The sequence below is a fragment of the Ischnura elegans genome, chromosome 6 (assembly GCF_921293095.1).
Source record: "Ischnura elegans chromosome 6, ioIscEleg1.1, whole genome shotgun sequence".
NCBI lineage: Eukaryota > Metazoa > Arthropoda > Insecta > Odonata > Coenagrionidae > Ischnura > Ischnura elegans.
In genome coordinates, this window is record NC_060251.1 from 117,737,192 (window position 1) to 117,758,916 (window position 21,725).

Genomic DNA, 21,725 nt, shown 5'->3' on the forward strand with positions numbered 1-21,725 from the left:
TATGCGTGCGGCTTTAGTGAATTGAGGTCACGAACAAGACGATACAAGAGAATTATTAAATTATCTTTGTAACGCATAAACTCAGAAAATATCATTAATTTTAAAAGATATGGCAATACAAAATTGGGTAGGTATTACTCAAGATATAATTTGAGACAAAAAGGATGATAGACGGAATTATTTTATTTAATTCATTAAGACGTCAATTGTAAAATATAAAAGTTATAAAAAGACATGAAAATATGTTAAAAATTAATGGATGACAACGTTATTTTATTGAATAAAATTATTTGCAAAATTTGTTCTTAAAGGTTTTAAAAAGGTATAATAGAGATTGAATACATAAATAGGCTTTAGAAATACAAAAATGTGAAATAAAAACAAAACATGGTTCGAAATACATCAATTGATTTTAAAAAATAAACTGAAAATGTCAGTGAGTCAGGTAATAAAATGGTGTTCATGAAGCAATTGTACAACCGGCGTTTTTCGGCCAATCACAAACCTTCAGAGAAGGATTAAATTCAAGGCCAGAGGGACAAGGCATTACAAATGGACGACCGTAGTCGCAAACACAGTATGACGAGCAATCATGGGGATTCGGAAGGAGGGTAGCATTTACGCCATTCGTTGGAGGACAAGTTATATCGACACACAAATTAGAAGAGGGTGGAGGATTAACAGGGTCAGAGCTACATCCTGCGTTGGCTGGCCAGTCGCACACCATCAGCTTAGGGTTGAATTCCAATCCGTCAGGACAACTCATAAAGATGGCATTGCCCCAGTCACAAACGCAGTAGGATCCGCAGTCGTCAGGATTAGGCAAAAGAATGGCATTGCCAGAATTCTCTGCTGGGCACTTTGGCTGAACTTTAGGGCATCCATCATTTCCTGGTTTACTTGTTGGCTTGGGCCCAGAGGTCGGTGGAGGTACAGGGTCTGAGCTACATCCGGCGTTGGCTGGCCAATCGCACACCATCAGCTTAGGGTTGAATTCCAATCCGTCAGGACATCTCATATAGATGGCATTACCCCAGTCACAAACGCAGTAGGATCCGCAGTCGTCAGGATTAGGCAAAAGGGTGGCATTGCCGGAATTCTCTGCTGGACATTTTGGCTGAACTTTAGAGCATCCATTATTTCCTGGTCTACCTGTAGGACCGGTAGGATCTACAGGACGAGGCGTTGGTGGATGTACAGGGTCAGAGCTACATCCGGCGTTGGCTGGCCAGTCGCACACCATCAGCTTAGGATTGAATTCCAATCCGGCAGGGCAACTCATGTAGATGGCATTGCCCCAGTCACAAACGCAGTAGGATCCACAGTCGTCAGGGTTGGGAAGGAGAATGGCGTTCCCGGTATTTTCTGCTGGACACTGTAACTGGACTTTATAGCAGCCATTATCTCCTCCTGTAGGCGGAGGCTTAGTAGGCGTAACAATATCATGGGAGGTTGTTGTTGGAATGTTTGAACTACATCCGGCGTTGGCTGGCCAGTCGCACACCATCAGCTTAGCGTTGAACTCTAATCCGGCAGGACAAGTCATGTAGATGGCTTTTCCCCAGTCGCAAACGCAGTACGATCCACAGTCGTCAGGGTTGGGAAGGAGAATGGCGTTCCCGGTATTCTCTGCTGGACACTTTGACTGGACTTTATAGCAGCCATTATTTCCTGGTGTAGGCTGAGGCTTAGTTGGCGTAAAATTATCATGGGTGGTTGTTTTTGGAGGGTCTGAGCTACATCCGGCGTTAGCTGGCCAATCGCACACCATGAGTTTAGGGTTAAACTCTAATCCTGGAGGACAAGGCATCAAAATTGCATTTCCCCAGTCACATACGCAGTAGGATCCGCAGTCGTCTGGGTTTGGCATTAGGATGTCGTTGCCTGAGTTCTCTGCTGGGCATTTTGATTGGACCTTGTCGCATCCATTGTTACCATGTGGTGGCGTTGGTGGTTTTCTGGTTGTACTTCCGGGTTTCTCTGTTGTACCTTCGCCTGTTGAACTGCAACCTGCGTTCGCTGGCCAATCGCATACATGCAGTTTTGGGTTGAATTCTAGCCCTGCCGGACATGGCATCCAAATGGCATTTCCCCAATCACAAACGCAATAGGATCCACAGTCGCCAGGGTTGGGCAGCAGTGTAGCATTCACTCCATTATTTGCAGGACACTTTGGTTTTACTTTTTCACACAATCCCTGAGGCCTGGGAGTTGTTGTTGGACCGTGTGAATGCGTAGTTGAACCGCATCCCACTACTGATGGCCAGTCGCAACTCTTTGTTCTGTCATCGTACTGCAATCCCTCAGGACATTTCATGTATAGGGCCCCATCACAGGTGCATATGCAGAATGAGTCGCAGTCCTCTCCATTTGCCACTATTGACGAGCTGTGCTCATAGTTTGGGCAGTTCGCGTTCGTGCAGAATCTTTGGTACGGCGTTGCTTCATTCCTCGCGGTCTTCCCCGAAGCCGCTACGATCAGTGATAGTACGATGATTGCAATCACATTTTTTATTTCCATTCCTGAAACGAGAAAGATTTTTTTAAATTCAATTTCAAAGAAAAAAGTTTTATCTGCTTTGCAATAGTATGTTTTTAACCCATTTGGACCCGTCACAATTTTCGCCTATGCCCAATTACCAGATCATCATCATCATTATTATGTATCACAGTGCGTTGATTGTGTAATTTTATCCCTTATTTGAGCATTAATGATTGTATCTATTTTTTATTCTGGACTTTTAATTTGCACAATGTTATTAAAAGGTGTTGGGTGGCCGTTCTATTGCGCCAAGTGCGATAACCTTATCTTCATTTGTTATATATTGGCTAAATATGCCAGAAAATGTGTTAATTAAATTTTAATATTTGTCCATATAGATATAACGGGGCTGTAGACGGTATTGATATGAAAATATAAATTAGGTATTGAAGGAATGACAACTTTTCTTTTTCCACATGGTGATTTATCTGTCACTATCATTTGTTTCCTAGCAGGGTAACATTATCTTTATTACGCTATAACGACACCTTGGTCTGAAAAAGTTAATCGCCACGTGGAAAAAGTAAAGTTGTCATTCTTTCAACACCTACGTTAAAGGATTTCCACGATTTCCTGCCGGCTACAAATATTCATATTAAAATGTTGCCAGTCATGTCAAGGCGGTTGAATTACGCAAAGTTGCTTTGTTATGCTAATTAAATGGGTGTATCGACAAATATTGACGAAATATCCTCGTATTTTCAATTAATCAGTGAAAAACTACTATAAATCCACAGTCAACTGATTTGAACAAATTCAGTGAGGAGAATATATGGTGGCATTTGATATATATACCTCCGGTATATTACTCCACGTCATTCAGCCGGCAAAAAAGTCTTTACTGATTAACTGATAAGTATTCAACGGCCAAGCCATCTATTTCGTTCGTTCAAATGTACCAAATTTCGATAGAAACTTGCGCCTCTCTCAATTTTTGGCGATATTAAGTTGATTCACGCCGTTCTAAGTTGTTTTTAAGCAGTTTGTTTTCTTCTCAAACGTCCAAATTCATAAATACTCCTAGTTAAGTGAACTTCAGTTGGTGTTCATGATTTAATATGAAGCAAAACACAATCACTCAAAACGAAAAGTTCTCAAACTTGATTGTTTGAAGCATCTCAATCAATTCAGAAAGAGTTCGTTTTGTTCCAGGTAGAGCCTTATATTTCGTTACCTATCATGGTTTGTGTAGAGCTCTAGACAGCGATCCTCAGGGTGACCTTGGTTGCTAGGCAAAATGCGTCATGTTTATCATACTCTTAGCAAGACGCAGAGGTGATAAGGCTGTTTTGTTAGCTCGCAATTGCGATTAAAATACAACTTTTCATTAAAACCAGTGAAAATCTCATCGGAAACGGCTGAAACCACAGCTAACCATTCGCATTTATATAGATAAAGAGCACTCTTAAAAAAATACGCGAGAAAATTGTGAACATGTGAATTGAACACAGCAAAATGTGTTCGTGACATAGCTTTACCGATATAATAAGCACGGTACACCAAAAAAAACAAAAATTCGAAAGACATCACTGCTTTCTCTGTATTTCTACACTGAGTATTCCGACTATTGAATGTATTTGGTAAGTTTATCACGAGTTATTTACTCATTTCTTTGAAAGGCACGACGTGTACCGAGGTCAGTCACGTTTTTTATAGTCGAAATGATAACAGGGGAAATTGAAATAATTGTCTCAATACGGTGGAGTCACATTCGGTGTGTCTTACATTACAACGTTGTAACGCAAACTTTTTGCTCTTAAAACTTTTCAATCGTACATTTTTCGAGCTAACTTTCTCAAAATAAACCTGTACGTATTGGCATTGATCTTGGATTTCTTCTCGTTCAAAGTTCTGAATCGTTATCACCATGAAGTTGCCATACCGTGAAAACAAATGCAATCGGCACCCTATCAAATTAGTACAAAGAGAAAAAGGAAAACTTAGGAATTTATCCCAGAGTATTTTAATAATGTCAGAGGGCGATTTTTTTCAATCTCCGTTAGATCAGCAAAAACACCGCACAAGCGAAAGGCGAGAACTGCGCGTCCTCCGCACCACACGCTCAAGTCGTTTCTGACCGCAAATTCTTAGTTTAAGGTATGTGGCAATCTCATCAACAGCACTGCCTCCATTGATTCTCCCGCAAAGCGTGCACTGCGGAGCGACAGCCTCAAAAATCATTGAATGGCTTTATCATTGAAATGTCATCACCTTTTTGCTGATAAAAGAGAATTTTAAAAAATGCAATATGGCTAGAGTGCGACTCAGTGTGTAATATTACCTCCATCCCTATTCAAAACAAAAGAAGAGATACGCTGGCTTCTGGAAGTGCTCTGATCCATGACAATGACCTTCATCTCAGCGCTAATGTAGCCCAACTGCTCCTTGAGCAATTATAATGGGATACTTTTGATCACCCAACGTGCAATGCCAACCCAGTACCGAATGACTTCCATCTTCACGCTGAAGTGAAGAGGCGGCTGACGGATGATGAGCTTCAGGACAATGCAAACATTCATTGCAAGTCATAGGCGGCAACATTTTATGGAGAAGGTATAGTAAATTTTTTCCACAGTCCTCGATCGCCGAGGCAATTATGTCGAAAGGACACTACAAGTGTACAAAATATTTACCTATGAAATAAACTTTAATCGATCATTATGCTTTCTTCTCGTGGGCAATCGAAGCTTGAAAAAACGGCCCTAGTACGTATGTATCAGGGAATTATAAATAAAAGGTGATTATGGATTCCGGTGGTGATTTCAGGGTTGGACACTCTTTGCGCTTGACTAATCTTTTCTCGTTATAATAGCCGTATCTGATTGATGGTTGGTAGCCCACATACCACTTTGAGGGTGTATGGCATAGGTTAAACATTTATCCCCGACATGCACTACGGTGCAAACGAAATCTTCTTCATTCTCATGTACTTGATACATATAAATAATTTTCCAGTGAAAAGTTACCAAGGTTGTGTATTTTCATTTCAACGTGCATTTTCACAAAGTAAAAGCCGAATCAATTGAATTCTTATGAGCCGTTATGGAAGCTTGGTTCATTTCGGTTTATTGATTCAACAGGAAATTATCTTAAAATTTTGTGTAAAATATCAAAACGCAATACAAAATTCTTAGGAGATACCATGGTTTTGAGCCGCGAGGAATTGTTTTGTGTCCTTTTATATTTCTCCGGAAAAATTAACTTTTTAACTTCCCCATTCTGGAATACTGGTCGCTTATTGTACAGTCGGAAATGGAACTTTGCTGTATTGCTCAGTGTAGCTGCTCAGTCCAGGGGACTTCCTCATCCTTCGCTACTGATGGGCGCGCGAATGTTAAAGTAATAGAGTATTATTATACAGCCGGCCACTTCATGTGATGTCAGCTAACGCGCATCTAAATGTGCTTGCATAAGTCACCACTAGCGTCGCTTACAGTGGAGCGATCTGATCTCCGAAACTCAAGGATATTAATTGTAATTGAAGACCTGTAATTCAAAATGTTGTCAGTGCCTTTTAATTGTATTAATCAGTGTCTTAAATAGGATATGTGAGTAAAACCCATCGACGATGACGCGGATTTATGCACGGATTTAAGAACCTGCTAGTTCCCAGTGTCCATTACATTGAAGGGGACTAACTCAAGTATTAACCTCTGGATAACAAACAGATGGAGATACCAGCTGAAAAAAGTTAATTGGCGTTGACACCTTAATGAAAGTCTTTTTGAGTTGGAAACAGAAATTTGTATTCTTGGAGAATTTATTACATTCGTAGTGCTTCAATGCTATTTCTCGCGAGTTCAAATTCCCAAATGTTGCTAATATGAGACTAAATGGATTGTTCTGCACCTATCGTTGCGAAAATTTCTGAAAACCGATGAAAATGCGCCCTCAGTGGCCATATCACAAGTGGAGCTGCAGCGGGACGCGCCGCCGTCCCATTGCACAATGGTTTTTGCTCGTCGCCGCTTTGGTCGATTTCAATCGGTTCTCAAAATTATCCCCATTGCAGAGCAGAGCATTCATTTTAGTCTCATTATTTGCAGTAGAGTGATAATTGTAACAGTGATGAAGAGCGTTTTTATGCTACGAATGCGATAGATTTTATCAACGCGAATATAAATTTTCTTTAACAGCCCTAATTAGAGCTTACTTCTCCGTGTAACTTTGATCGCTCTGATCTTCATCGGCGCCAGCGGCAACTTCTAGAAACCCATTTGAATGTTCGGCGAGTGAGCGCACATCTAGAGGCCCACAGCAGAGTCAGTCCTCCTCGCGAATATTCGAGTGTGTGTGCACTGTACGTACCTTCCATAATCGGCCGGAACGGTTCTCTCTCTCTTATTAGGCTGCTCGTCTTCTTCCTGGCACAGCCCGGTTATCTCCTCGATACAATTCAGCTAGCGCTCTCTTTTGCTGTCGAGGTGCTCGTGGCCTTCTGCAGCCGCGGACAGCACCATTTATACGCTCTCCGCTTATCTGGCTGCATGTCGTCACCTATATGTTCGGCGAAATAGCATATCTCCTAATTTATCGTTTCTGTCGAACCTGAAAATATAATGGGAGGAAATATCGTAATGCAGCGATAGAATTAATTTTATTATCACTTCTTAAAGTTACTTTATTCTTCCTCTTAATCTTTTGACGTACAAAAATTATGAAACTTCCGTGTTCTCTATCTTTCGTCAAAATCAACGAAAACCTATAATTGTTTTTTCCATGACAACTTTTATACTTAAACTTATTGAGGATTTTCTGGTCCATTTATAACACATGTACTCATTGTTCATACGTCAGAAGTAGGTAGGTAGTCAAGGAAATAGAGTACAGAACGAGAAAAGCCCTCATTAGTATTCATCGCGATATGGAAAACGGTCTTTTGTAGGTGGTTTAATGGCGTAATTGTTTTATTTACTCATTATAAATGAATAACGTGCCAAGTGGTACCAAATGATCGATGCTTTCCTATCCATCTTGCATGTCGTTGGTTAGAAATGCATGTTCATTTGGGTCAGTCTTAAAGTAGCGAACTTAATAGAGCTTAACCCTGCCTCATAATTTCATATGAGATCGTTGCCGTACTTACATGCAGCGGAGTGCATGCTGGGGAGATGTGCCCCCCTCCCCTCGCCGCACACCCTAGAGGTGGCTCGCAGCTAATGGTGGAAAACTGGAGCTGTTGCTGTAAACAGTAAGTCTTGCCGTCTCGAGACATGTCTATGCGATTAAATTGGTTGATGAAAGTCTTTGCAATACTGTGAGCACTGAAGCTTAGGTTGCAGCCGGCAAATAGCATAATTCACGCTTTTGAAACGTATTGTATTTGTTTTTAATCATGTAGCAGTGTATATCACTCTCAAATCGATGCAAATTTATCCGTTGTTTGCACAACAACTGCAGTATTATTTTTTTTTTCAAATTAGTCCCTCCTTTTGATTATTCTGTGTGTAGTTGTGGCTATGTGCAATCGTTTTACATCGCTGACTATTATGATGTCTTACGTACAGGTGCCGAGGGGTTCCAAATGGACAGCGGATCGAGAAAAGAAGAGAGAAAGCTTTGAGGTGTTGCTGAGGTGCAATGTGAGGTGAGGTGAGTTGCGACGGTGAGGTGCAATCATTAAAAATGTGTGTTTCTTAAATATGTGAATGGCGCTATTATTTTACGAAGGTTTATTTGAATGCTTCTTCATGTTTGCGTTATGTCAATATTTCTGGCAATAAATCGAGCAACCTCTAATAAAATAATTAATAGCTCATTGACGGTATTATTTCAAGTGTGAACGCTAGTTTTAAAGAGGCTTTTGGAATGTGCTGTTAGTATTTTGAAGGGAGGGAATTTCTTATTTTTGAAGGATGCCATGGTAATTTGTCGATTATTTTAAATTCGAAGCATCCTCGATAGCGGCATGAAAGTGCGCGCTCGAATATTTTTAAAAGGTAAACATGAAGAAGAAACTTGTTCTGCGTGATTTAAGAGGGGAGCGTATGTTCTTTTTGCGTAAAATTAGTCAATACGAAATAGATTTCTCTGAATTTTTCCGATTTTTCACGAACTTTCTATGCTTTAAATGACCATTATTTACGACTTACATGCTTTCATGCAAATCTGTCTTCCTTAGGCTACGAGGGCTTTTCATGATTTTGCAATGGTAGTGGTAATGGTAGTTGCAAATTTCCTCTCTCACCCAAAGTCGGCGTTTTTCCTTTCCTATACTTTCCCACGTTCCCCATTATCCCACCCTTTCGGCCACAGGAAGAGCTGGCACATATTGTGAACGTGACTTTGCTATGCACCCGATAACTGACGTGCCGACGAAAGGGAGAAGGCGGCGGCACAGTGGGCAGTCGGCGTTAGTGTGTAAACGAAGAGGAAATTAGGCGTGATTGTTACCAACATGAGTACTTCCTTCTTTTCTGCGCGACTTACAGTACCAAAAGTTTAATTGCAGTTTATTTATAAAAAAAATCGTATCATATGCTAAAAAAACATATTTGTCTTAGCTCATCTAATAAACTTGGATTTATTATAATAAAAACTCGCTCAGTATTCATTTTGTAAATTATAAAAAAACAGACGATTAGTGGAGTTAAATATCTCCAAATAGAGATTTTTTTATACTATAAATGGGTCTCAACTTTGCCGTTGAGAGGCTTCCACTAAGGGATTGGCGCCATTGACTGGCTCAACACCCTCTAGGATCTTATAAACACTGGGAATTCCGGACTTGACACCCCTCCTAGAACTACCGAATGGAGTCATTTGGACTCCTTCCTATTACTTGTTTATTTTTCCAGTTTATATCCGGTTTTATTGATATATTGCTTTAGTTTATCATTTTTGCTTAAAATTGAAATATTTCAGTCGTGGTTTTAACAGAATATAATTTTTTTAATTCGAGGTTCGACCGTATTGCTTTGAAATTCCTTTTTCCTACATGTTATATTGTTTTAATGGGATTATCACGGAGGAATTGGATAAAAAGCAAAACATATACCTTTCACCATATTTATTGTCATGTTTAAACATAAAATTTTACGTAGGGTGCATGGAAGGTGGGAGGATAATTTAATAAAATAAAAAAGATTTTAATTACAATTGGTACCTCCTCTCTTTGCTAGCCAAAGGTAATTTTTTATAAATAAGTTCTATTTTTTCTAAAGCTATTTTTATCGTAAAGCCTTATTTTATGTCAAAACGAACAACAAATCACGGAATTTCAGGCCGGAATTCGTAAAATATTAGTCAGATCGGAGAAATAAAAATATCAAGGGGTCGAAATGACTCCATAGGTAGTTCTAATGTTAACAAGCAAATGAGATTCATTTGTAAGGTTTTTGGAACGAAAACACATCGTCGGGCATTCATGGAGAGTCGAAATATTTTCCTGGAGCCTCTAAGAACGTAACTGCAAACATTTGAAGCGTGACTACCCGCTATGGGAACGGCAAAAATTAACTGAAACTCATTTAAGGCATTCTTGTGAGTGTTTAATGCTGATGAATTGACATTTCTCATAATTTTCAATTGGGAAATTGTAAATAAACTCCATCCGTTTCGACGCTCTTGCTTGAGCCTCCTGCGTTTGTGATGTGCCAATTCATGGTTTGTTGCGACGACTCGACTTTTTAGTTATTACAAGACAATCTAGAGGACTCTCTACGCTGCAACCCTCGTGGGACATTTTCCTCCAAGCATGTGTCTGTACAAATTGGGTAGTTTCCTTCATCAAAGAAAACGAAAAGCATTGGTTGCGAATCGTTACCCATCATTAGTGTATTCATAATATACAAATTATTTGCTTTTAGAAATACAGGTTTAGACGAATGGCAATGGTAAATTTTAACCTAATTTAAAAAAGGCCAGATTGGCGCCCATGCGATACCACTCAACGTGACGTCACAGGGACCTAGTTTCCATACGAGTAGATAGGAGTTTTACATCGTCTGTAATTTACCAATGGATGCATGAGGCACAGAGCTAAAAGAAACATGTCTTAATAATCACCCATTAAAACTGCCTGTGGTCGGAAAGTGTTCTTCGTTGCCGACCTCGGTGGCGGTGGGGTAAAGTCCTCGTCTGCCAAACAGTAGGCCGTGGGTTCGAATCCCACCAAGGTCCCAGGGCATGAATGTTTGTGTTGTACTACATTAATTTTGGAAATCCTCTTTGTAAAAGGCCGTTATGTACTGTTTACGGGGAAGCTGATAATAAATAAATAAAAATAGATAATAGATAATGCATTAAAAATCCTTATTTAAGCCAAGCGCTACCATCTTGCGGAGTACACTGCTACCTGCTGGCAGCTTGCGTCGTATCAATGCTCGAAGCCTCGCCCCAAGGTCACCTCACACGGCGACAGCAGGAACCAGAATGACGTCACATGGGGTTTTCCCATCGTTCGTACTTAGCCGTCGCGTGTTCGCGCGCTTGAAAATTTTCACTTTTCATTAATCTCGAAAAATAGATAACGTCATTTAAAAACCTAAAATCGTGAAATGCGTACTCCAGGAGTAATAATCTTTCGATGTATCCAATAAAAAAATCATAGGAAACCACCCTATTTTGTCCTCCCTCCTTTGCGAGCCAATCCCAGGCGCCATCTGCAGGCAGCACTCCGCTCGAAATATGAATCGCCCGTGGTCAGTCCCCGATCCCGGGACCATTTCTCTCAAATTCGATCTGCGATTGACCCTTGGATCCTCCCATTGTTTAGAATATTTCTGTATCCTCACGCATGCTATTATAATAAAGTATTGTAAAGGTCAGCGTAGGTTCATGAGTAGTTTTCGTCTGAAGACTTTCCCAGCTTCTTTTATCTATGTTGTTGGTGGTTTTCGGGTATTGCTGTGTACAAAACATTTTAACTCAACGTTTCACTCCTCCTACTGGGAGCGTTATCAAGAGAATTGAAGGAATTTATTCTCGTCCCGAGATTATTTCTGTTTATGTTTTTTTTCGCTACCTATTGTTGTGCCGGATTTGAATTTTAGCCGCTAGCCGTTGGTCATTATGTTGTGCTAGGAACCCTCTATACCCATCCTCCCTATTAAAGTTATTAGGTCTTTTCGCTATCTCGATGGACTCACATATAAGACGCGGATGGTATTCTTCCGTCTTCGCTAATACCCGTGTAGCGTCAAACATTATTCTATGCCCAGGGCTGGAGGCAAAATGTTCAGCAACAGCTGATGCGTCCCACTGATGTAATTTTAACGCCCTTTCGTGCTCCTTAAGCCTTTGGGAGATTGAACGCTTACTCTGTCCCACGTAGCTTCTGCCGCAGCAGCAGGGAACCTCATACACTCCCATAGATTGAAGGGGAGGATGGCTATCCTTCGGTGAAGGTAGGATATTCTGAATCTTCTTCACGGTGCAAAAGCGAGTCTTAATGTTGCCTTTATGGAGGATTCTGGCGATTCTATCGGTGACCCCGGAGATGTATGGAATTTTAGCGTATTTAAGTGGCTTCTTCCCCTTGTGGCTGTCATCTTGAGGAGGGTGTTTTTCTTTCATTGCTCTTTTAATGAAAGAGACACTATAACCATTGCCTTTCAGTGCCCACATAAGGTGTTGCATTTCATCACTGATATGCTCAGCATCACACACGATTTTGGCTCGGTGGGTTAGCGTTTTAATGACGCAGGCCTTTTGTTGTGGGTGGTGATGCGATGTTGAATTCAGATACCTGTCTGTGTGGGTCTTCTTTCTGTACACTGAATGGCCTAGGCTTCCATCTATTTTTCTTTTAACCAGTACATCTAAGAAAGGGAGACAACCTCCTTCTTCGAGTTCTTTTGTGAATTTTATGTCTGGATGTACTGTATTTAGATGTACGTGGAATTCCTCAAGTTTTTCTTTTCCATGTGGCCAGATCACAAAGGTATCATCCACATATCTCAACCAGCATGATGGTTTCTTCTCGCTCGTCTCAAGTGCCTTCTTCTCGAAAAACTCCATATATAAATTGGCAATCACAGGTGAAAGTGGGGAACCCATTGCCGCACCACTTTTTTGTTCATATATTTGCCCGTTGTAAAGGAAGTAATTGTTTCTAAGGCAGAAATCTACCAAGTTTGGGTAGTCTTCTGGTAGTCCATCACCTGTAAGAGTTCTTAAAATTTCCACTGAATCGGGGACAGGAACTTTGGTGAACAGCGACGTGACATCAAAGCTGACTAAAATATCTCTTTCGGTCACTCGAAGGTCTTTCAGGATCTCTATAAAATGCGCCGAATTTTTTATGAAGGAGTCCGTTCTACCGACGAAATCCTGGATGCCTCTTGAGAGATAACGGGCTAACTTATAGGTCGGCATTACTTATTTTCACGCATCTGTACCGATGAGCTTCTCTTCTCTTATTTCTTTCGAATAGTTCTCTCTATATGTACTATTTCTCTTAATAATTGCTCATTAGAATTTCCTTGGGTCCTCCGGGCCTCCAAAGCCACATTTCTGCAGCTTCAAGTTTGGCCTATTCACTCCTCCGAAGTGTCTCTCACACCCATGCAAAACATATCTCCCATTTCTTCGATGTCTCGACCCCTAATAGTCCCCACCCCCACTGCACTTTCACACGCCATTCATTTCGATGCAGTGGCAGTCAGAGTTTGTCCGTATTGCAACCAAGGACGCATCCAGTGGTTAACGCCGTAAACTGTACTCGGTTGTGATTAAACATAAGATAAGTTTATTTCCCTGACGGGTGACTCGCCCATCAATTCACTTGCGGTGAACAAAAACGCAATCTCCTTAGACTGGCGGCGGCCCAATCATCCCCCTTTCCAATCCACGTTGGGGTGGAATTTTCCCCGCGTGCAGTTTCAGCTCAACATTCTCTCGTCTCGTTTCCTCTCGATCTGTTTCGCCTTCTATTCGCATTTTTTTCTAAACTCTCTCATGGCGATCTGCATCATTTTGCATTTGAATGTGTGTGCATATATTTCAAATGTATATTGTTTTTCACGGTTTCCACGTCAGTCCATAGTTTCGCCCTTTCGCCATTGGTCCGTTTATCGAATAATTGATTTCAGCACAGCGGTCTCAGTTGTGTTATTTTAACACTAATTTCAAAGAAGAAGACAGAGAGGTGGGGATTTAAAATAATCGAATGGCAGTATGAACGATCCCAACAATTATTTCAATCAATTTTCTTTAACGATTCGTATATTCACGACCATGATGTATTTTTTACTTGAAAATCGCCTATTTTTCTTTGTATTTAACAATAAATATCTCCTGGGCCACAAGATGTAATATACAATGAAAAACCTTTGTGACTGCTATTAGGAATTGCGGTGAGGTGAGGTTGAAATTTATTGGAATTTTTAGTCGGATTTCATTGAAATTGTTCGAGAGAGATATGTAAATATGTCTCTTTCGATTTGTGATACCTATATTCTGAGTGAATGAGCACTAAGGTTAAGAAATACCGACAGGCCGGACATCATGTAAGGGGTTTACTATCATTCTGTATGTGTGTGTTTCAGAGATGTATTTCAGTGATGTGTTATAACAATAAAAGTAATGGAAAGACATATAACGATTAAATCGTTTAAATTTTTTGCTAGAAATTGAAAAGAAAGCATTTTAATATAAGCAATCTTTGTTTGCAATCTCCTCCAAAGCCCGTGCGAGTAATCGTTACAATTTATCACTTCAAAGTGAGAATATGAATAGGGTACTTGCATATAATTCAGATATAATCAATAGCCCCAAAATTATATAAAAATATATGTTTGCATACCTCGGTGAAAGTTTTTTATTATTTTATGAGGTGGTTTGCGATATTTAATGCATCAAAGTTCACGAGAATTTTCAAATTCAAGTGAGAAGCGAAAACGCCCGATGATTGGCTGGTTTAAAAGTGACGTCATAGTTCAGTACGAGGAGGCACGGCGGCACGGCCATAGTAGATGTTGCATACTTGAATACATGCGACGGCGTGGTTATGATTCATTTATTGAAGTGCAGACGTATCGGAGTTGTCCAATGTGACTTCAGGGCTATTATTTGATCTATTTCTCCTCCATTGAAAGCGATAAATTGCGTAAAGATGAAGGAATATGGTTATTCTTAGGCTGATCCTATCAAGCTTCCTGTTATTGATTCCATCATGATAACAGGGTATTTTAATTGACTTCGTCGGCGCCGAAAGTCGATGCCGAGAAATGGAAAGGTAGCTGATGTGCATCTGAAATGTTTTATAGTTCATAACAAAGTGAGACTTGCGTATAATATTGGCGAAAGCGTATACTCATGTGAAATGTGTATTCTTTTGGCAGTCCGGTAGAGAGTATTATGGTGAACTTATTTTTCAGCTCGAAGCAGTCAATGATGCTTTCAACTTAAAAATACCTTGCCTGGAGGGCGACAAGAAGCTCTGAGGAAGCCAGACGATTAATGTTTCAATTTAGTAGCGATGACGAACTTCCAACACAATCTACCATCTTGTGACTCAAAAACCCCGAAGCCACTTCCTATTCTGCAGAAAGAATCGGTCAATCGCACTTCGATCAATGTAATAAACACAACGTCTTCAGGTGTTAAGAAGTTACTTTTGTAATGAAATCCTTCCTAAAGTAGCATTAAAATGTGAATGTTTTCCAAACAGAGTCTTTAATACATTTTGGGAGCTTTTCTCTCGATATATCTGAAACCTACTCTAAAGGCGAGCTCATCGTCATTGCGATCGGTTGTCACTTAAAAATTCCGTATCGGAAATCCTAGAGGGATGACCTTCGACGATAACCATGCATGATCACCTGCACACTCACTATCACTGGAACCCGTGGTGAAAATATCATCCCAATCCAATTTCATTTTGGTTTTAACTGGGGAAATAAGATCTGTTGACATAACATCATCAATGTCATCATTTACGACCGCCATCAGGAAACTTCCTCTTTAATTCCCTCTTTCTTTGTCCACCCTTCCCAAATAGCATATGAGCGGATGAGGCGTTCATAGAAGTGGAGTATTATGTATATCTGAGTGTATTTAATTAAGTTTTATTTTTTTTGTCGTTGTTTCTTGTTCCACTTTCTTATTTATCCATTTGTTTAAAAATCCAATGTAAAAGGTCTCATGTACTGTTTTTGGGTTTATTGCAAATAAATAAACATAGAACTGCACATTCTTTGGGAAACTTTGGGTTTGACTTTCCCTCAAACACCCCATTTCCCCTGTGGTGCACATCAGTCCTATCTTTTTACGATGGCCTGACAACCTTTAATTGGATCCTTGGTTTATCCTGACAACCAACTAAATGGAAATTGCTGATCCACACGTCTTCCTCTATCTCCAGAGTTTCCAAATCAAGGGCCGCGGAGCATTCCTCTTGTGAGTCAACTTTTTCTGAAAAGCAAGCAACGGCGTAGAATAAAATCAAAGAATGCTGCGATTCATTTTTTGTGACCACCTCTGGATTCCATTCTTTTTCCATCTACAACTTCCTTTATCTTTCGGGGTAAATTATATGGGACAAGATAATGTTTAAATATTTTCATTAATTTATAACAAAATATAAGTTCTAAAAATACCCAAAAGCCATTTTATTAATCCGCACTGATGAGTGTAAATTAATGTGGGAGATGAATGCTGTAGACGTAGTAGTTTTCCTTAGGTTGAGTTGCAAAGTTCATGAAGTTGACAAAACGGCTAATTTTTCGGTGCGCGGAGTCATTCATTGCACTGGCCGTGTCTACATTTTTCCATTTTTTTGTGATAAAATAAATCAGAATTTAGGATAAAATTTCCTTTAAAGTGACGTATAGTTCATTATTATAGCATGCAGTGAAGCCAGGATATAAATTTGCAAAGTACAGCGGCACATCATTTTGACGCCGACAGTATAAGAAAACGCTGTCTTCTTGGCTGGCACTCGAATGCATGAGGATCAACGTTGCTCTATATTTTCATATTTCCTCCCTTGATTTTAAACATCATGGAATTTCCTATGTCCTTCCGTAACTGAAATTGAACAACAGCCATAAATAATTTGAGTCCATCGTAACCATCGAGAAACACCTATCTCGATTTTTGTTGAGAAGTTGAGTTTTTATTCTACGGCGGCCGAATTATCGAAAAATCTCAGTTTCAAATCATTCAGTCAATGAAATATGGAAATATTATTTATATTAATGTTATCTTCGCTCACATAGCACATGGGTTTATCATTCCGTTTATTAAACTCTTATTTTTCCGTAACGCTCATCCCGACAGACGGCATGCATCGAGGCTTTTTTTCTAATTTCCTCCGTGGGAATGGAGGCGAAAATTTTTTCTGGGGTGTTATTGCACAGAGGAACAATGCACCTTTTGTAATTTTTCCTTATTTCAGCCATGTTCTCCTTTAAACGCAACGCGGCTCTTCAAAACCTGCAGTACTGGGCTTGGATCTTGGACTCCTACTGAACTATGACGTCATGGCATAAGATTAGTGGGGGCGGTATTTTTTAGCCCGCGAAACTCGGGTGACTTTTGGGAGTCATTTTCTAGTGTATAAACTGAAATTTTAGCGGAAAAAAGTATCTTGCGGTACTAAGTGTTTACTGTAGTATTTCAGCATACTGTTTATAAAAAGTATGCAATTTCCCTATTGTAAGTGCGCTGATCGAAAGGATACATTAGGAGCTACTACATCGATAGGAGTACATTTTAAAAAAACTTTATTCTTGTCTTGTTAAAACTTTATTTACATCTAAAGTTTCTAAATGAAACACTTAAATCATTATCATACGCAATGGCATCAAGTAATAACTAAAGTACTGGTTTGCGTGTTAGTACTCTGTTTGTGAAAACATTGGGTGCAATAGGGTAGTTTCCTTCATCAAAGAAAACGAAAGGCATTGATTGCGATTCCTTACCTACCATTAGTGTACTCATAATATACAAATTATTTGGTTTTAGAAATATCGGTTTAGACGAATGGCAATGGTCAATTTTATCTTCATTTGAAAAAGGCCAGATTGGCGCCCATGCGATGCCACTCCACGAGACGTCACAGGGACCTAGTTTCTATACGAGAAGATAGGAGTTTTGCATCGTCTGAGATTACCAATGCATGCATGAGGCACAGAGCTCAGGGAAACATGTCTTAATAATCACCTGTTAAAACTGGCTAAGTTCGGTAAGTTTTCTTCGTTTGATAAGGTATTAATAAACCTTTTTTAAGCCAAGCGCTACCATCCAGCAAGGTACTCAGCTATCCGCTAGCATCCTGCGAAGTATCAGCGCTAAGCCTCGCCTCAAGGTCACCTCACCGGGCGGGAGAGGGAACCAGAAATACTACGTACGGAGATATTTCCCGGCATTCATACTTAAGCGTCGCGTTTTCGCGCGCTTGAAAATTTTCACTTTTCATTTAACGGCGAAAAATAGATGTTGTCATTTAAAAATCTAAAAGCGGTGAATACGTACTGCAGGAGTAATAATCTTTCGATTAAAGCAATAAAAAAATAATAGGAAACCACCCTATTGCATCGTGCATAGGAGCAAAATTGAAAATAATTGTAATTTTAATCATACTGATTACTTTTCCAAAGAGTAATTATTAAATGTAATTAAACGCCAATTTGACGGTGTCTTTTTAACGTATTTTTAATTGCATGTTTTCAATTCTCATCCCTCATCACCGGCATAATGCATACTCGACTCTTTGCAGAATCCATTGCGCATGCGTGCTCTTTCCAGCGGCGGCATTGTCAGCAATGGCATCGCTTCCTCCTCTCCCCCGCCCCCCCTGGCCTCGACTGAAGGTGAAAGCGAAGCGCCGCCGTCCTCGTTGTGTTTAAAGGGTTGCCTCTCATTTGCTCTTCCCTCTTGCCTGCCCCCCCCCCCCTACCCTCCCACGGTACCCCACTCCAACCCAGCGGAGTCACATTGATCGATCACCAATGCAAGGCAAAGGCCTCCGATTTGGGTGTCCCTTCATCTGCGTGTAACGACACCCTTCTAATCCAATTTGCGAATTTCAGATTGTTCATTCGAGACATTTAAATGTAGTTGAATTTTACTCACTTAGTATGATTTTTTTTGTAAGAGGTTAAAGAAAAGGTTAGTGAAGAGTTTGATTTGGAGTGTAGCTTTCTGCGGTGCGGAAACGTGGAAACTGAGGACGGAAGACGAGAGAAGATTGGAGGCATTCGAGATGTGGGTATGGAGAAGAATGGAGAGGGTGAAATAGACGGAGAGGAAAAGGAACGACGAAGTGCTGGACATGGATGGTGAGGAGAGGCAGCTTTTAGATGAGATAAAGGAGGAGACAGAAGGTATGGATGGAGGGAGTACTTAGCGGGGAGGGGGTGTTGAAAACAGTGTTAGAGGGAAGAATGTTAGGGAAACGAGGGAGGGGAAGGAAAAGAACAGGATTTTTAGATAGGTTGAAAGGGATTAGGCCTTACAGTAAATTAAAAAAGGCAGTGCTGGAAGGAAAGGGGGGCTCCCAGATCACTTCTTGAACACTCCATGGAAACCTACCTTAATCGATAGAATACTATAATAATAATAATAATAATAATTCTTGTTCACAACGAGGAATTTACGGGTGAGAACTGCCTCTCATCCGCGTCATTTTAATTTTAAATTCATAAAGTCATTCATTCTAATCTCTCTCTGTCTGTAGGTTCGAAGATTTTCGCGGCGTTGGTTAGATGAACTTTCCATTCTATTCGGGTTTCTTCGAAGAATTGCAGAAATTCCTACAGCATCTCAACTCGCAGCACCACGCCATCAAATTCACAATGGAAATGGAACATGATGGTCAAATTCCCTTCCTGGATGTTTTGGTAAAAAGGAAAAGAAATGGGCTCCTAGGACATGCCGTTCACAGAAAGAAAACTCATACTGACCGCTATCTGAACGCTTCTTCGCACCACCACCCATTGCAAAAAATCTCCTTGGTGTAAACATTAATACATCGTGCCTATGCCATCTCAGACACCGAGTCGCTATCTGCGGAGAAGAAGCATCTCATTGAAGTGCTGGTAAGGAATGGCTACAGCAGTAGCATGTTGAATAGAAGATTTGTGGAGCAGGAGAACAAAGACGCAGCCCCAAAAAGGACCTCTGAGGAAGAGAGCCGGCCGGAGCCGGAAGCATACGCCACAATTCCCTTTGTGGCGGGCATATCAGAAAAGATTGCCAGAATGCTCAGAAAGCAAAACGTAATTACACGTTTCAATTGCATGGCAAAGATATCAGACATGCTACCCGGAGCGAAGGACAAACTCCCAGTGGACCTTTATGAGGGTATATATCGAGTGCCTTGTTCATGTGGCAAATATTATATTGGCGAGACCTGCAGATCATTGAAAGTCCGATTGCAGGAACATCGGAGGGCTACGAAAAACAAGCAGCACCAACTCTCAGCCATATCAGAGCATGCTTGGAGTGCACCTGGGCATAACATCCTCTTTGAAGACGCCAGGATAATAGCTAAAGAGAATAAATGCTTCCCTCGCTTGATCAGAGAGGCTATTGAGATAGCGAAAACGCCCGCAAATTTCAACCGAGATCAAGGCTACAGCTTGCATACTGCATGGAAGAGGATTCTCCGACCACCAACAATGAGAGATGGACAACCGGCCAATGAGAGAGCAGCAGCGGATCAGCAGCCGCCGCCTATATAAGGCGGAAAATTTTATGCCTATAAAAGGCGGAAAATTTTTCCAAAAAATTTTACCTTCGACCTGAAGACGCCGAGTGTAATTTCGGCGAAACTGTTGTCTTCAAAATACAACAAACACGGTGAAGAAACCCGAATAGAATGGAAAGTTCTCTCTCTGTCTGGTTTAATTATTTTTATCTACCCTCGAATACGGGAGCTTATTAAATCCGTATTTATTTGCCACTATCAATGTACCTAAAGTATTTTTGTTTCTAGTAAAGTGTTGCACCTGATTTAACATGTCTATGAGGGCGATTGGTCTGGAGGAGAGGGTGGTGGTGGAAGTGGTCCACGCCACATCTGATCCAGAAGTAGGACATGTTGAACATCACACTACCTCTCAAAAAATATCACATGATTATAGCAATTTGGAAAGAAGTGTATCTCAGTGAACACAAAAAAATCGAGCTTCATTTAATTAATTTCAATGAAACAGCTTCGTTAGGGGAGGTCACAGTCCGCCCCGTTGAAGAAGGTTGCGAACGGTAATCGATGACCAAAATTGTTCGCAACGCGGCGATTGGAACCGAGCGATAATTCATTTAGAAATTCGGTATTTCCAACCGAGTTTTTACGCCGTAATCGCGGGGAATAGGATTGATAAGCTGAGATTTCGATTGCTCATATCACCTCGATGCACATAAATTTCGGTCCAAATTGTATTTTTTCTCGCCACGAAATTCAGATTACTCTTCCGTGAGGGATGCTAGTGGCGGCTAATGAGCTTGCCATGACTATTGTGTCATAGTTATGCTGTTAAAATACTGATTCTATCGCAAAATTAGTCTACCACTTCATTAATCCTTGAGCGGGCGCGCTGGCGTATAAAGTACGTCAATATTTGGAAACCAAGGATTTCAGCATTGTACGTACATTCTAGTCTAAAATGGCCTTGTGTATTCCTACAATGTACTTTGACAGTCTGTAGAGCGATTTTTCAGAGTTCCAAGTGCTGTAGCTAATTTATTTTTAGACCGGCAAGAGGAACCAACAACCGTGGCGTATAAATTACGCCGCGCGACCGGCCGTGTACCGCGTGCTTTGCTTTTCTTGAATGGGCTCGCGTATTCTTCCAATGTCATTTTGAAATTCTATAGCGTAAGCATGGTCCTTATATACGGACCATGAGTGTGACTTTTTAAACCACAAAGTATTGTAGAAAATGTTTTTTAGACCAGCAAGAGGAACCCGTGATGTATAAATTACGCCGCGCGACCAGCCGTGTACCACCTGTGTACCATCATATCTGTATCACCTATAAATGTCCAAGCTTGAACTTGTTTCTACATATAAAGATAATTTTGAACAAAATTCGATTTTTATAATATGTATGTATAAATAGCGGACAAAGTACGCGTCGCGGACGGTCGTGTAAAAATGTCAGGCGCGCCTGCTCGAGGATTTAACAATTTCCTCAATATCCATTGTTTTCATATGCAGAGCTTAAAGAATATTCTTTTGGAATTTTTCCACTTAACGGCACCTAATTTCAAATTACTATGGTGTGACCGCCGG

The 21,725-nt window shown here is 40.5% G+C and overlaps 1 protein-coding gene across 1 annotated transcript; it reads right to left on the minus strand.

Moving 5' to 3' along the window:
• Positions 1–327: 327 nt before the first annotated feature.
• Positions 328–6,963, minus strand: LOC124161576 (chondroitin proteoglycan-2-like). The gene is made up of 2 exons (XM_046537955.1): positions 6,851–6,963; positions 328–2,523 (listed from the first exon to the last, which is right to left on the minus strand). Exons 1-2 carry the CDS (start codon positions 6,855–6,857, stop codon positions 461–463), a joined length of 2,070 nt encoding a protein of 689 aa, XP_046393911.1. The 5' UTR covers positions 6,858–6,963; the 3' UTR covers positions 328–460.
• Positions 6,964–21,725: the final 14,762 nt, after the last annotated feature.